This window comes from Malus domestica, chromosome 08 (assembly GCF_042453785.1).
Source record: "Malus domestica chromosome 08, GDT2T_hap1".
NCBI classification, from domain to species: Eukaryota; Viridiplantae; Streptophyta; class Magnoliopsida; order Rosales; family Rosaceae; genus Malus; species Malus domestica.
Window position 1 is genome coordinate 8,272,660 of NC_091668.1, and position 17,164 is coordinate 8,289,823.

At 37.0% G+C, this 17,164-nt stretch overlaps 1 protein-coding gene and 2 pseudogenes across 1 annotated transcript; 2 read left to right on the forward strand and 1 right to left on the reverse strand.

Moving 5' to 3' along the window:
- The first annotated feature begins 601 nt into the window (after positions 1-601).
- LOC103421200 (putative disease resistance protein RGA3) lies at positions 602-4,055 on the forward strand. Its single transcript, XM_070826729.1, has 2 exons — positions 602-3,731; positions 3,975-4,055. The coding sequence occupies exon 1, from the start codon at positions 711-713 to the stop codon at positions 3,681-3,683; it is 2,973 nt and encodes a 990-aa protein (XP_070682830.1). The 5' UTR covers positions 602-710; the 3' UTR covers positions 3,684-3,731; positions 3,975-4,055.
- Positions 4,056-4,318: 263 nt separating this feature from the next.
- Positions 4,319-7,342, reverse strand: LOC108173909 (protein ROOT INITIATION DEFECTIVE 3-like; annotated as a pseudogene).
- Positions 7,343-13,514: 6,172 nt separating this feature from the next.
- LOC114826244 (patatin-like protein 2) lies at positions 13,515-16,297 on the forward strand (annotated as a pseudogene).
- The last annotated feature ends 867 nt before the right edge of the window (positions 16,298-17,164 follow it).

Genomic DNA, 17,164 nt, shown 5'->3' on the forward strand with positions numbered 1-17,164 from the left:
AAACTTTAAATAGGATATAAATTGACACGAAAGAGGATTTAAATATTAAAAATCTTTAGGTAGGGTGTAAATATTAATAAACTTTAGGTAAGGTGTAAATTAATAGGAAAGAAGATTTAAATATTAAAAAACTTTCAGTAGGGTGTAAATATTAATAAACTTTGGGTAGGGTGTAAATTGACAGGAAAGATAATTTAAATATTATTGTTGCTATTTTTGACTATTAGTGCTGACCTGGTGTAAATTGATTAGGGTCTTCATACTATTGCTCACTTTTTGTACTATTAGATGTTTAGGATGTAAATTGACTGGAAAGAGGAATTTTTTTGGAATGTGCTATCCACACACCACTTTTTACTTCTTACACATCCTTGCTAATTTCTATCTGATGATCTTCTTCAATTCATCCGATCTGACGGTCGAAAACCAAAATGGTGTGGGAGAAATAAAAAGAGTTGTGTGGACATCACATATTTTTTTAATTATTTATTTATTATTTATTTTTTATGTTTTTTGAGGATAAGGCATGGCTGCTATACAAGTCGTTGAACAAATAAGTAAGGGATGACTCACCTATGCCCTACCATTATTATTTGTCTAGACGACCCATATTCTTATGTCCAAATTTGGCCGGAAGAAAATACCATACCAATCCTGCGCTTCTCAGTTCAAATCTCTTGGTTTTCTCTGTTTCCACTGCTAACAGAAAGATGGCTGAGGCACTCATTTATGTGCTGCTCGAAAAATTGGCTACGGTAACTTACCAATACGTCGAAGAAGAGGTGAAGCTGGTTTTGAATGCGGAGAAAGATGTTAAAGAATTCGAGGCCAAACTTAAAGCGATTCGTGCTGTGCTTGAGGATGCGGAGCTAAGGCAAGTGAAGGAGGCCAGCGTCAGAAATTGGTTGGAGGAGCTGACGGAGGTGTCGTACAAGATGGACAACGTGCTGGATGAGTGGAACACTGAAATATTGAAACAAGAAGTTGAGAAACAGGAAGAGCACAGGGGAAGAACTTCCCTGGTTACTGAGAAGAAGATGAAGGCGGTATGTTTCTCTATTCCCTCCTCTTGCTTTTGTTTCGGCCAAGTCCGTCAGATAATTCTTCATCGTGACATTGATCTTAAGATCAAAAGTCTGAATGAAAATTTAGATGAGATTGCAAAGCAAAGAGAAACATATAACTTTCGATTCACAAAGAGAATGATCAATGAACAACCTGAGCGAGAGAAAACTTCTTCTTTTGTTGATGAATCTATCATATTTGGTAGAGAAGAACAAAAGGAAGTTTTGGTTAGCAAGTTGTTGAATGAGAGTAGTCAAGAAGAGAGGGGCCTCCTTGTTATCCCTATTGTCGGGATGGGAGGAATGGGGAAGACAACTCTGGCCCAACTGGCTTTTAACGATGAAAATGTTAAAGCTTGTTTTGAGATCAAAATATGGATTTGTGTTTCAAACCCTTTTGTTGAAATCAAAATTGCCAAAGGCATCATTGAGGGTGTCGGAGCTACCAGCCCAAATTCAGATGAATTGGAAACTTTCTTGCAATGTATGTCTAAATCCATTGAGGGAAAGAAGTTTCTCCTTATCCTAGATGATGTGTGGACTGAAGACCAAAGAAAGTGGGAGAAACTGAAGTTGCCATTAATACAAAGTGGTGCCCATGGCAGTAGAATATTGGTGACCACTCGAAAACAGGAGGTTGCTGATATGATGGGAGCTCCCACTCACACGATCTATATGGAGAGGTTGAGCGAAGAAAATTGTTTGTCAATATTCAACTGCATGGCATTTTATAATAGGGATAAGGATGGTGTGTTGGAAGCCATTGGTGAAGAAATATCAAAAAAGTGCAAGGGTTTGCCTCTTGCTGCAAAGACTCTGGGTAGTCTCATGTGTTACAAGAAAACGAGGCAAGAATGGCAAGAAGTTTTGAACAGTAAGATATGGGACCTTGAAGAGGTTGAGCAACAAGTTTTCCAACCACTATTGCTGAGTTATTTTGATTTGGCACCTGCGGTGAAACGATGCCTTTTATATTGTGTTATCTTTCCAAAAGATCATCTAATCTATAAAGATCATTTGATTGAGTTGTGGATGTCACAAGATTATCTCTATTCAAAAGGAAGCACAGAGAAAGAAATAATTGGCCAAAGGTTTTTTGATAATTTGGCAATGCGATCTTTCTTTCAAGACTTTGAAAAATACAGTGATGGAAATATCAGGAGGTGTAAAATGCATGATATTGTGCATGACTTTCTGCAGTATCTTACTCAACATGAATGCTTTACAATGGACGTTAAGGGTGGTAACAATACAATAAAGCCCTTGGGTGATAAGATCCGCCATTTGACCTTAATGCTTGCACCCGAGGGTCCACTCTCTTGTGTTTCATTTTCCAGCTGTGATCTACGTACTCTTGCAACTTTTGATTCAGAATTTAATGTTGTGGACTCAACTTTGATCTCACAGTTGAAACATCTTAGGACATTAAATTTGAGTGGTAATTGTATTGAAGTGCTTCCAGAAGAGATAGGTGAATTGGTGCATCTGAGGTTTATTGATTTGTCGTATAATCATGATTTGAAAAAGCTACCGAATGGGGTGTGTAATTTATACAATTTGCAGACATTGCGCCTTTTTGGGTGTCGGAAACTAGAAAGTCTACCTCAGAGCATGGGAAAGTTGATTAACTTAAAGCATCTTTATCTTTGGGGTTGCGATCAACTGAAGTACTTGCCGAAAGGGATTGGGAGATTAACAAATCTAAGAAGACTAGATTGGTGCCCTGTTGGCGGTGGTAAAGACGACGATGAAGCGTTCAAATTGGGAGATTTGAGAAACTTAGACCAACTTCAGGGTGGACTCGAAATAGAAATTGATGGGGACGTGAAAGTTGTTGCGGGTGAGGGTGAGAAAGCATCACCCCTGGGGAACAAACAACTCTCAAAGTTGTATTTAGTTATTAAAAATCGAGAAGATGAGGAGGGAAGAAAAAGAAGCGGTAGTAGTGCAGAAACGCTGAATTTTTTACGACCGCATCCAAATTTGGAATCTTTATACATTAGAGGGCATAATGAAAGCACTGCCCCCAACTGGATCATGTCATTAAACAATTTGAGATTTCTTACTCTTGAATATTGGAATGAATGTGAAGTTTTACCTCATTTGGGAAGATTGTCGTCCCTCGAAAGCCTGACCATTAGGCATATGAAAGGAGTAAAAAAGGTTGGAGCTGAGTTTCTGGGAATAGAAAAGGAAACGTCGTCAACATCATCATGCATTACTCTATTCCCAAAATTGAAAATACTCTGTCTTTACTTCATGACGGCGTGGGAAGAGTGGAAAGGAGTGGAAGAGTGGAAGGAAGAGGATTCTCATGTTACCATAATGCCATGCCTTTCTTCTTTAGAGATTCACTTCTGCAGTCGGCTGAAAACACTGCCAGACTTCTTGCAGAAAACACCACTTCGGACACTTGGCATCAGCCACTGTGGTAATCTTGCACGAGGTTGCCAAAAAGGCAAAGGAAAGGAGTGGCCCAAGATTTCTCACATCCCCAACATCACAGTCTTCCCTGAATATTTTGATTCTGATGATGAGGGTGAAGGCATAGTCGAGGCAGAGGATGCTGTTGAGTTAATTGAGTGGCCTTCCACTTCTGGTGGGAGGGTGAAGGCATAGTCGAAGCAGATGATGCTGTTTAGTTTCATGAGAGACCTTCCACTTCTGGTAATTAAGCTCTTTTTTATTTATTTACCGACTCACTTTATTCAATTTACTTGACAAATTACAATATTCCAACTAAACAAGTGCAGATTACCATATTCCAGGTCCTGAGTTCAATTCCCCCTCTCCCAATATCGTGATTTGCAATGCTCTAGTTTTATTTCATTCCAAAAAATATATGCAAGAAAGTAACAGTTTATAGTCACAAAATTTTGTAGACCTCCAGTTGTCTTATTTAGCTACTAGCAGTTACAGGGTGTACAACCAATGCTACCTGAAATAAACAAAAACCACTACATTGGAGCTGGGCGCAAAAATCATCCAAAAGGAATAGTGCAGAAACAGGTAATCTCAAAATTAATTGGGGTGTTTAGTTTATGTATGCATCTTTCGTTGACCTTTTCAAGTTTTTTTTGTTAATCCTACCTGCCTGACTGTTGCAAGCACTGCTAATGGACGCAGGGCTCACGCATTTTCTCTTTAGAGGAAGTGAGATGGAAAGGGAGAGAAAGCTGCCTGCATGCATTACTAGAACCGGTGGTTGGATGCTGCATTATAAATTTCATCGGAATGGTCTTTTCCTTTGCTTTCGGGCAGAATGAAGATCGTCTGGACATAGACACATTAATTGTGTGTCTGTGTGTGTGTATACAGTATAATGCAAAGAGCTCCAGACTTGTTTGAGGTCTTCAGTATATTTCACAGAAAAATGCTCTCGAACGACTAGAATATTATTCACTGGACCTGCGGAGTACAGTGCAAATTTTATGTAAATACTAAACAAATTAGTAAAGTTTGGCAGATTGAACATAAACAACTGAGATAATCGAATATAAACTGTATTATGAAACATTGATACACTAATCAGCACTAAATTTGCTTCAATATCACCAAATTTGCATAAACCCAGGGAAGGAAATAATTCAAATAGCATTGAGATAACCTTTTGCATGTTTGAACACGCGAAGAATGTTATGCTAGCGTCCCAAACTTGAACCATGCCATCTTCTGATCTAGAAATCAAATAATTCCCAGAAATGCCATATGCTAAGCAAGTAACAGCTTTGCTAAATGTGGGTTAAAAGAGTTTTACTCATTCAAAATATACTAAAATGAATATTCCCCGATTCACTTCACCAGAATGCAAAGCCTGTCAGTCATAACTAAATGAAGAATGCAGGGTTCTTAAAATGTGCAACAATATTTGGTAGTTGTACTTTGAAAAACGAAAATACAGAGTTAAAAACTAGAGAAGTGTTAACTAAAGAACACTCATCTGAATAACAAATAAAGTTGCAAACTGGAATATCAATAAGTTCATCAACAGGTTCCCTATAGGAAAAGAGAGAAACCTGTGATTCGAGAAACAATCGATGAGATGCAACCCATACTTGCTGTTAAGTGGGCTCTCAGCATTAAGTGCAGCAACGCATATCTTGCCATCTCTCCCACTGGCAAAGAAGACATTTTCATCAGGATCCAGTGCAATCGCATTAATTATCTTAGGGAAAACAATACTTCTCAGTAATCTCCCATTTCCTACGCTCCGAACCTAAGAAATGTACATCCAAATCAAAACTATAATACACATGCAATTTCAATAATGGATTGCTTTTTTGTTTATTGGGGATGAATAAGACCGCATCACTACATAAAAGGCAAAAGACATGTAATAGATATTGAGGGACATATAAGGAATACATGCTACAAAAAACCAAGAAGATAAATCTGAGCATTTAAGAAAGTAAAAGATCAACAAGTCAAGACAAACAATCCACACCGTGGATGGTGAATTCATGAAACGTTTTCTCTTATAGTACCCAGACCCCATTTGAATTAACTTTGTCATCATTGTTCAGCTCATGATCTGCTAAATAACATTATTATATATTATACCAAGTACTGTTTATAATTTACGAAAGACCACGCGATAACTTACACGTGTGATCCTGAGATGCTGGCATTATAATGGCTGCATCCACCATATCTTGCGACCACATCCGTTACAAAAAGAGTGTGCTCCGTGAAGTTATGCATGTACAAATGGCTTTCTTGTTGACTTTGATAATCACTGAATAATCTGTGAGATTCAACGCATAGAGATATAACCATTTTCAGTGCATAATTAAAAACAATATCCAGTATCCAGACACAAAAATGTAAGATAAGAAGTGGTTACCTTTAAGAGACCAAACTCTAATGCCTCCATCCTCCGACCCCGAAATCAGCAGGGAGACATCATCCCGAAATACCAAGCAACTAACACCTCTATAATGAGCATGCCATTTCTTAAGCAGTCTACCAGTATTAACCTTAATAAATACATAAAAAAAAAATTGTCTATTAGCATTTCAGAGCACAAAAATATAAATTCAAAGAGATAAAGAAAAATGATCACGAAAATTAGAGCTTGTTTGGTATTCTACTTGAATCAACTTTTTTAACTCAAAAACAATTTTCAAGTTTTAAGTCTTAAAAACTTGTTTGGTAAGACTATTTTCAAAAACTGAACTTAAGACTAACTAAAAAATATAGTCTATTATCTAAAAACACAAAAAGTGAGTTTTTAGAGTTTATAAATTTAAACTTACTCTTTTCTTTTCTCTCCCTCCTCTCCTCTCACTCCGAATCTATCTCTCTTTTCTTCTTTCTCTCTCCCCCTTCTCTTTTTTTATTTAACATTTTTCGTTTCTCCTCCAATCCGTTCGCTTCATTCTCTCAATTATTTCTCACTCCTCTTTCTCTCTATCTCCTCCGACCTTCTCACTTCTTTCTTTTTCCTCTAATCATCTCTTACTTTCTTTCATCCTCTATTCTCTTTCTCTCTTGACCCCCTTTTTATGGATCTTTTTGTCCATTGTAATTGTAAGATTTAAAAATTTTAAATCACATACCAAACAAATTTTTGAGTTTTAAAGAAAATTGTTTTCAAGAAAAATTCTTAAGAAATGTTTTGATAAATTATAAAAATTTTCAAATAGAATACCAATCAAGTCCGCCTCCCACAAGTAGATATTCCCCGATGTGCCTCCGCCAATAATGTACGTGCATTCGCTGTTCGCAGCCAGCGGATTGATCGGTTCTTCTGGGAATCTCTGGTCCTCAACTTGCGACTGCACGTCAAAATTCCCAAAATTCAATATTATTGCAAGAATTCCCAAAATTCAATAAAAATGCAGGCTTTTATCAATTGAGGCAATTCATCAAACTGGTTGTGTGCATACTGCATAAGAAAGGAAGTGATCTAACTTGGACGAGGATCAATACTGGACAGAGCTAGAGGAGGCAGAAGGTTCGCGGAGCTGATAGGAGGCGAGGAACCGTTCACCGACGCAGATGAGGCCGTGAGGCGTAGAGGCGTAGAGCTTGTAGCAGAGCTGCTCGGCGCCGGTGAAGAGGTCCCAGAAGCCGATGCCGGCTTCGACAAACGATGAGGCCACCACCAGCTCCATTGAGAGTGTCGATGGATTGGACTGGATTGGAATGGATGGGTGAATTGGGGTTTCTCACGAGGGTTTTTATTGAGCGTTTTGGAATCTCTGACAGAGTAACGAATACATAAAATCTTTATGGTGCTGGTGAGAGTTTTGCTAGGGTTTATGAATGGTGCTTGGCCAAACACAAAAAGCCGGGAAGGTTCTCAAAGCGGCGCCATTGGCAATCATTTCAAAGTTTCTAATCGTTGGCGGTTGTGGCTTATTTTTTCTTATATCTTTTCATTTTTCAAATTTTCATAATGATAATATTAAAAAAAAGGGTAAATATCAGTTTACTACCCTCAAATTTCGTGGTTTTTAACATTTGGTACATGAAGTTTTTTTGTCTAGAGTCATATCTAAAATGTTAATTTTGGGACAGTCTCATACATCCGTTAGTCTAACTGTTAAGTATTTCGTTAACTGATGACGTGACGCCTATATAGACCAAAACAGGACACCACGTGTCATTAAGGGGTCCACGTGAAAATAAAAAATTCAAGCTGGCCCCACTTGGACGTTAAAAAAAATTAAAAATTAAAACTTAAAAAAAAATTAAATTTTTTTTTCTGGGCTGTCTCCTACTCTTCCCCCCCCCCCCCCCCCCCGAGTCCCAACACTTTCTCCTTCCCTCGCTCCTTTCTCTCCTTTCCACCCACCCAGCCCTAAATTCAATTGATTCTCCAACTCCCTCTTCGATGGCCATTGTCCCCCTCCTTTACCACTAGTTCCCACTTTAATTAATTCTCGCTTTCAATTCTTCTTCTCTACACGAAGACACCCAAATCTTGCAGGTACTCTCTCTCTTCTCGATCTGTCTCTCTCTACCTCTATGATTTTTATTTTTTTCTTCCATTTTTTGTGAATTTGAAGGAAGTTCAGAATCAAATCTCTGCCAAGAACAAGTGGATTTGTAGGATGTCAGGGTCTCCAGGTTGGATGTGGGTAGGGGTTCGATTCGGGAGCGCCCAACGGTACGAATTCTGGGTCGGATTCGGGAAGATCCATGTTGGTGTCAGATTTCAAGCGAAGGCTTGGAGGCCTTGACCGGATCCAGAGGAGGAGGGTAGAGATATGCGGCCTTGGGCTTGGCGTGTTGGAGGATTGGGCTCCGTGAATAACTTATGTGGCGGCGTCTTTTGGCTGAGGTTGGGTTTTAGGGTGTGGAGGATGGGGTTAGGTTTTGGGATGAGGAGGATAAAGGTTTGGAGCAGGGGGTTGCTGGGGATTTGCAATGGTGAAGACGGAGGTTTGAAATGGGGATGGGAAAAACCCTTAGTTTTTTTTTCTTTTTTTTTTAAGTTTTAATTTATTATCATTTTTTTTAAGTTTTAATTTTTTTTATTATTTTTTAATGTCCAAGTGGGGCCAACTTGAATTTTTAATTTCCATGTGAGCCTCTTAATGACATGTGGCGCCCAGTCCTTGTCCACATGGGCGCCACATCATCAGTTAACAAAAGACTTAACAGTCAGACTAACGGATGTATGAGACTGTCCCAAAATTAACACTTTAGGTATGACTCTAGGACGAAAAAAATGTTGAAAACCACGAAATTTAAGAGTAGTAAACTAATATTTACCCTAAAAAAGAAGAAGTTTTTAATTGTTGTTCATTGTTGATTGATTCTGACATCTTCACCAACATCTCTAGAGATTTTTCTTTTCTAATTTGACTGGGTGGATTTGTGTGAAACTCCATCTTAAGAATTTGATTATTAAATTATGTATTTGATAATTATGATGTATTTTTATTTTCGGTGTAAATTTATTTTTTCAAATTTACAAATCACGATTGCTAAAATTGAAGGCTTGGGCATAGTCAAATGACTCAATTTGGATAAATAAATGTGTTCGAGTTTAAATTTCTATTTTTGTTGTTTGAGTTAATATAATGTGAAATATTGCTTATACAAAATATACGGTTAAAACATGAGAATGCAAAGCGTTATATTCATTGTTCGAATTAATTTAATGTGAAACATTGCTTGTGTAAAATAGACATTAAAACAAGAGGATGCAAGGCGTTATAATAAGCAAACTTCAATGTGGTAAAATGTAATTCCCCATAATGTATTGCATTTTTAGGCAATGGGAGATAATTGCACACCCACCATTTTTACCCTTTTACACACCTTTTTTTTTTTTGGCTATTGGTTTGAATAAATCAAATGAAAACAATGGCCATAATTAAACATAAGTGTTTGAGATGCTAAAAATTGTGTTTTTATCATTTCAAGGCAATTCATAGAGGCATTGTGCTCAAATATTGAGAGCTTGTTCGGAAGTTTTTTCAAAATAGCTAAAAATGTTTTTGGTGAAAATGTTTTTGAAACTAATTATTAGTAAAAATGCAAGTAAATATTAGAAGAGCACTTAAAAGTACTTCCTGAAAGAAGCACATAATTGATGCTCTTGCTGAAAGCACTTCAAGTGCTTTTCTCTAATCATTTTAAAAGTATTTCCTAATGAGCCATGAGATTCAAATCCTTTGTAATCAAACCATATGTTTGTCCATGATGACTGATGAATGTTGAAACCAAATTCGTGCACCGCCATGTGTGGAGGAAGTGCTCGAACTCCATTACTTGCAAAACAATAAACAACCTTGAGCAAGCCTAGGACCAGAGGGTGTGTGTCGGCCAAAGGCTCTCTGACGGTCAAGTTAGTAAATAATTTTATACTGAAGCTGTGACATCCTACATCGCCCATAGGAGTGATCCTTAAATGTATATTCCCATCCCTACCTAGCACGAGGCCTTTAGAAAGCTCACTGGCTTTGGGTTTCGTAGGAACTCCGAAGTTAAACAAGAAGGAGGCCAGAGCACTCCCAGGATGGGTGACCTACTGGGAAGTTGCTTGTGAGTTCCCAAAAACAAAACCGTGAGGGAATGGTAAGCCCAAAGCGGACAATATCGTGTTACGGTGGTGGAACGGGCCCGGGCCCGGGAAGTGATCCGCCCCGGGCTGGGATGCGACAAATGGTATTAGAGCCAATCCCTAGCCGGAAGTGTGCCGACGAGGACGTCGGGCCCCTAAGGGGGGTAGATTGTGACATCCCACATCGCCTAGGGGAGTGATCCTTAAATGTATATTCCCATCCCTACCTAGCACGAGGCCTTTTGGGAGCTCACTGGCTTCGGGTTCCGTAGGAACTCCGAAGTTAAGCGAGAAAGAGGCTAGGTCACTCCTAGGATGGGTGACCCACTGGGAAGTTGCTCGTGAGTTCCCAAAAACAAAACTGTAAGGGAATGGTAAGCCCAAAGCGGACAATATCGTGCTACGGTGGTGGAATGGGCCCTGAAAGTGATCCGCCCAGGGCCGGGATGTGACAGAAGCAGTGGGCAAGACAATTCAAGTGTTTAGATTGCGTTACCAAAGATGAACCCTAGGTGATTGTATTTATACCATGGGGAGAGATACTTTTTTAGGATAAAATTTTCATTCTAAGCCAGGAGAATCCTAGAGGATATCTAGAAGTAGATAGTGCACCCTCATAGGATTTATGATTAATTCTTAGATTGTAAGAACTCCAAGACTTAAAAATCTAATTGTGTCTATATCTGGATAAGATCGCGTAATAAGCATAGTCATCCAGCTGAGTCACGAGGATTCTGCCTATTGCCTCTGAATATGGTGATGGTGGCATCGTTACTCCGTTTGGTACAGCTCTACCTAGAGTTGGTGAGTCCATGATTGGACTTCTGAGTTAAATGTATTAGGATCAGCCTTACTCTGACCCTAGAAATATCATATAAAACTACTATTTAGTTTTGAATTTGCACAAACAGAGGATGCCATGTGATTTAGAACACCGACAAACCTAAGGGTAGGTCTCAGGTCTTGCACTCTCCCTCATGCTTCATCCATGCGCCACAACTCACCACCGCGGTGATGCCATGTGCAGTAACACACCGTAGTATGGTCACAAAAAAATGTACAGAAGTTGGGCAACAGAATGGTCCCTTTGCCTATTTTCTTGAAAATCAAGGCATTGTGGCTCAATACACTACTCCTAGAACACCACAACAGAATAATGAAGCATAAAAGAGAAATATAACATTGATGGAGATGGTGAGAAGCATAATTTCAAGGTCCAAACTTCCTGGTTTTCTTTGGGAAGAGGCATCGAAGAATGCTAATTGTATATTGAAACCGAGTGCCCTCAAAATCTGTTTCTAAGTCACCTTTTGAATTATGGAATGGAAGAAGACCAAGTTTTGGCCATTGTTAGGTTTAAGGATGTAAGGTAGAAGCAAGGTTACAATCCAAGTGAGAAGTTATACTTCAGAGCCTGTACTTGTTTTTTCGTTGGTTATTCAAAGAAATCAAAGGGTTTCAAGTTTTATTGTACTCAAGCACACATAAGAATACAAGAAACTCATAATGTTGTTTTTATAGAAGATGAAGATGCATCAGATTTGGTCCAAGACAAATTTGATTTTGAAGAACTAGATCAATTGGATAATGGTTCTTCACATTTGAATTACAATCAGGTACCTATGTTTCTAAGATCCAATACAGTTAATTTTGAAATTGATAAGGACATGAGTGAACCCGAAATTTGAAGAAGGATAAGTGAATGTTCAGTTTAATCAGGATCAAACTCCTAATGCTCAAGCTACTGATCATTCACTTGATCAACCACATCTGAGAGAGTCCAACAGAGTAAGGAGCTGACCATTTCAAAACATTATGTGTATCTTCAAGTGACAAAGTTTGATTATTATGGCGATATTAATGATCCTATGACATATCAACAAGCCATGAAGAGTCCTCAAATGGTTCTATGGAAAAGGCAATGAAAGAATAACCTGATTCAATGTCTAAAAACAATGTTTGGTCTCTTGTAAATTATCATCTTTAAAATTAAAACAATTGGATGAAAGTAGATGCATAAGACCAAGAGATTTGTTGAAGAAAGGTTTGAAAGATATAAACCAAGGCTAGTTTCAAAGGTTTTCACATAGACAGAAGGTTTTGATTACAATGAAACTTTTTCACTTGTATCTTCCAAGGATTCCATGAGAGTTATAATGGCTTTAACAACCCATTTTGACTTATAATTGCACTAAATGAATGTCAAGATAACTTTTTTGAATGGGTAACCTTATGAGGAGATTTTCCTGATTTAGCCTCATGAATTTGTTAAAAGGGCAAAAGAAGACATGGTCTGTAAAACTGAATAGTCAATTTATGAACTTAAACAGGCTTCAAGGTAGTGGTTCTTAAAATTTGATCAAGTGGTTACTTCACAAGGTTTTCTTGAAAACAAGATGGATGATTGTATCTATCTCAAGTTCAAATGATCAAAATTTCTCTTCCTTGTTCTATATGTTGATGATATCTTACTTGCAAGCTCAAATGTGCAACTTTTGAAAGAAACAAAAGCACATTTTGAACATAATTTGAAATGAAGGATCTTGGATAGGCTCATTATGTTACTGGAATTGAGATTCTCAGAGATAGATAGAAAGTTGGTTTGTATTAGAAGGGTTATATTGAGAGAGTACTTAAAAAGTTCAACATGGAGAGCTGTAATAAGGCTGATGTCGTTCGAGTGAACAAGGGTAACAAATTCTCTTAAGATCAATGTCCTAAAAATGTGCATTAGATTAAACTGATGAAGATGAAGACTTATGCTTCATTAGTTGTTATTCTTATGTATGCTAATATTTGTACAAGACCAGACTTAGCATTCATTGTTCAACTTTTGGGAATATTTCAATCGAATCTAGGAGAAGCAAAATCGATGGTTGCAAAGAAAGTATTGAGGTATTTGTAGAAAACTCAAGGGTCATGTTAATCTATGATCAAGATGATTCCCTGGAGTTAATTGGATTCACTAATTTAGATCTTGCTGGGGATGTTGTTGAGAGAAAATCAACTGGTGGACATTTTAAAACTGAGTAGAGGTGCTATTTCATGGAATAGTGCTAAACAGACTATTATATTAAATTCAATAATGGAAGTTGATTTGTGGCACCTTTTGAAGGAATGAAACAAGGGCTCAAAAATTTGATTACTGACATGAAGATTGTTGATTCCATTAAAGGACATGTAAAGATGTTATGTGATAACAATGCTGCTGTGTTTTTCTCGAAGAATTACAAGAGCACTTCAACTTCTAAATTGACAGGTGTGAAGTTCCTCAAGGTTAGAAAAATGGTTAAGAAAGGGGAGATTGAAATTCAATTTTTGTCTGCTAATGTAATGATTGCAGATCCTCTTACTAAAACTTTGCAAAATAATGTGTCTAAAGGGCATGTTACACATATGGGGATATAACTCCACCAAGTCATGTTGACTATATGCAGAAACTTGATGGTAAGGATGCAAGGCTCGCAGATTCTTTTGATGTGATTACAGGGACTAGCACAGGTGGCCTTGTGACTGTTGGAAAACAATTCAGAAATAAAAAATAACAGAAATTCTAATATTTTATTTAATCAAAATATACTTGCTATGCAAAACGAATATTACACAATAATACAGAAATAAATACAATGGTACTAACGTGATTACAGAAGGTAGAGGCTAGCGTAATAGCTATGTCCTTCGAACAGTATTTCCGTCCCACTCTTGTGCTTGTGGTTCAACAATGTCTGCTCGACCAGATTCAACTACCCAATTCTACAACCCGAACTGGATTATAGAATTCTAGCGAATTTGCTTTGTGTGTTTACTCTCTTGATATTTCGTACAGAAGCAAGAAGGAAGAAAAGAAGATGTCTGGAATGGAACTGAGAACTCCAGTTATATAAGCTCTTTCATACCTCTTCAAATACTTTTTGGATGTATCTGAAGCTATACAACTCTTTTCAAGGAGTTGTGTCTTTAATCAAAACGTTTTGAATTAAATTTAATTAAAAACTTAATTAAAAAATTAAAACTAATTAATATTAATATTATGGTATAATCATCAAGCCCAATCCACACAAATGGTGGCCCAAGCCTCAATTCCCATTTCAAGTGGTCCAACACCTAACTAATATTGTAGAGAACAAAACATATATAAAGGACATTGGGAATCTTGTTTTCTCCAATGTGGGACAAGAGTCTCAAAACTCTAACAATGACTGCCATGCTTACCACCCCAGATGAAAATAATCGTCCCTTGTATGCTGCTAAAGATATTAAAGCTTTTTATCTTGAAAACTGCCCTCAAATTTTCCCCCAAGACAGGTATTATCAGATATATTAGCTCTTAAATTTTTTAAATAATGTTATGTGCCTCTCCATAAATGGGGGTAAGGCTAGCCGACATTTACCTCTCCCAGACCTTGCGTAAAGCGGGAGCCTTGTGCACTGGGTACGACCTTTTTAATGTTATGTGGTAACTATTAACTGAAAGCTAACCTATCCCTTTAACAACAGTTTTGTTGTTGCCAACCTCGCTAAGAACTTGAAAGATTTAGGAAGACCGAAATATGATGGGAAGTATTTACATTCCCTATTAAAGGAAAAGTAGGAGACGAACACTTGCGCCACACCTTGACTAACGTTGTAATCCCAACTTTTGATATAAAGCGGCTCCAACCTGTGATCTTCTCCAGCTATCAGGTTTGTTTATCTCTTAATTGGAACATTATAAATACATATACATGGGACAATAATTTCTTACTGAGCGTAATATTGTATTGCTAAACTTGAATCTCATGTATGAGAAAAGTTGAAGTTCTACCATAAAACTAATTGGTAATATAAGGAGTAACCCAATCTCTTAGAAGCCTTTAAAAAGTTTCTCTTTTCACCAATGTGAGACTCTTTAACTTTCACATCCTCACATTGTACCCTAAAAAATAAACCTGATCAATAGTTCAGCTTCACATTCTGACAAGTGACAATATAAGCATCTCGGATGCTGCCAAAACTTTCGTGTTTATGTGCTTTATATATTCGACTGTTTGCAATGGTTCTTGATTTTGTCTATGCATTTATGTCATGATTTAGATGAGAAAGAACAATAGGCTAGATGCTTTGCTATCGGATATATGTATAGGACCTTCAGCAGCCCTGTAATACCTTCCAGCATATCAATTTAAATCGACTAATTCAACTAGTGAAACAAGAGAATTCAATCTCACTGATGGTGGCGTGGCTGCTAATAACCTGGTATTGATCTGAAAACTTAATTTTCACTATGAATAATATATATGTTCGTTAATTTGAGTGTATTAATATTTTTATTTTATTTTATTTTTTATTTTTGTTCTTTTATTTTAGGCTTTGGTTGCTATTAGCGAAGTGACAAAACAAATCCACAAGGGCAACCCTGAGTTCGTTCCTTTGAGTGTAAATGACAAGTTGTATGAGCGGTTCCTGGTTATATCACTGGGTACCGGTACAACATCTGAGGAGAAGTACGACGCCAAAGAAGCATCTGAGTGGGGTGCTTTGGGATGGTTGATTGGATCTCATTTTTCAGCTCCTCTGGTAGATATATTCACTCAAGCAAGTGGTGACATGGTTGATTTCCACCTTGCTGCTGTTTTTCAAGCTCGAGTCTCCTGATAGTTATCTTTGAATTCAGGTACATATATGTGTGTGTGAGTAATCTTTTTACGAACCTTCTACATTTTGATTCAATAAAGTGAAGGAAAATATTACTATACCAAATAATCATTTTCGCATAGCGAATTAACATAGCTAGCAAGATATGTAGATATATTAATGCGTGAAAGTGAAAAATGGATGCAGGATGACACACTAACTGGAACACTGGCTTTTGTGGATATTGCTTCTTTGGAAAACTTGAATGGTCTCGTAATAGTTGGGGAGAAATTGTTAAAGAAATCAGTTCCAATAGTTGACTTTGATACTGCAAAAGCAAAGCTTGTTCATCCTGAAACTACAAATCAAGGGGCTCTCATAAGGTATTTAAATACAGTATACATACATCACGAAATCCACAATTAATTTAAGTTTGTAGCATTTTATATGTATATTAAATTTCCCAAACTATTTCTTCTTTCAAAAATTGATTTCCATCTGCAGGGTAGCCGGAGTTCTTTCAAGGGAGAGGGCTGAAAGGAACAAAGTTCATGAACTGAAATCATCATCACCAAATAGAAAGGATGCAGCATCCAACTGATCTAATTTATATTCCATGACAAAATACAATACCGACCGTATAAACACTTCTACATGCACGTATAGGATTATGAACAATACTTGGCTGCTCAAAGAAGAGTAGGAATTCCTACTCAAAATTCTTAGTGTTTTAATTACAAAGTTTTTTGCGTATGATCAAAACCGTTCATATTATGAATCACACTGTAAAGATCATCTCTACAAAAAATAAATTAAAACTAAGGTCGTTTAGTCAATCTATTGTAGCAAATACATGGATGGTTCGTAATGCTTTTACCAATACCGTTCATTTATTTTTAAATAGTTTGATGATCAAACGACCTTAGTTTTAATTAATTTTTTGCAGAGACGATCTTTATAGGTTGATTGATAATATAAACGGTACTGATTATAAACACAAAATTCTATAAATTGACAACGAATAATTTTGAAAAATTTTGAGTAAGAGTTCCTACTCATTTTTGAGTAGCCAAGTATTGTTCTAGGATTATATGCTACTGAATTTCATTCAGTTATTTATTTGTTTATGTAAAATAAAGAAGCTATCATAACGCCATGACGAACTGGTAACTAAACTATTATCTATGTCTTGTAATTCAGTACTGAAGTTATTTTCTCTCAATAAATAGTAAATACCAATCAACATGTTGGTTGTCATATGAGTTTTGTTCCCGTCATTGTTTATTTATGGGATAATCGGTGTAGAGCACATTTCTTGCTCTAACCAACTTGATTAAGTCAAAATTCCTTTATTATTTGCTCAAGAGCATGTATATATATACTATGCATGAAGAATTGATACGGCAAGTAAAAGATTGGATATTCGAGTTATCAATTATGATATGCCCAAAAACTCTAAGGTAAGACT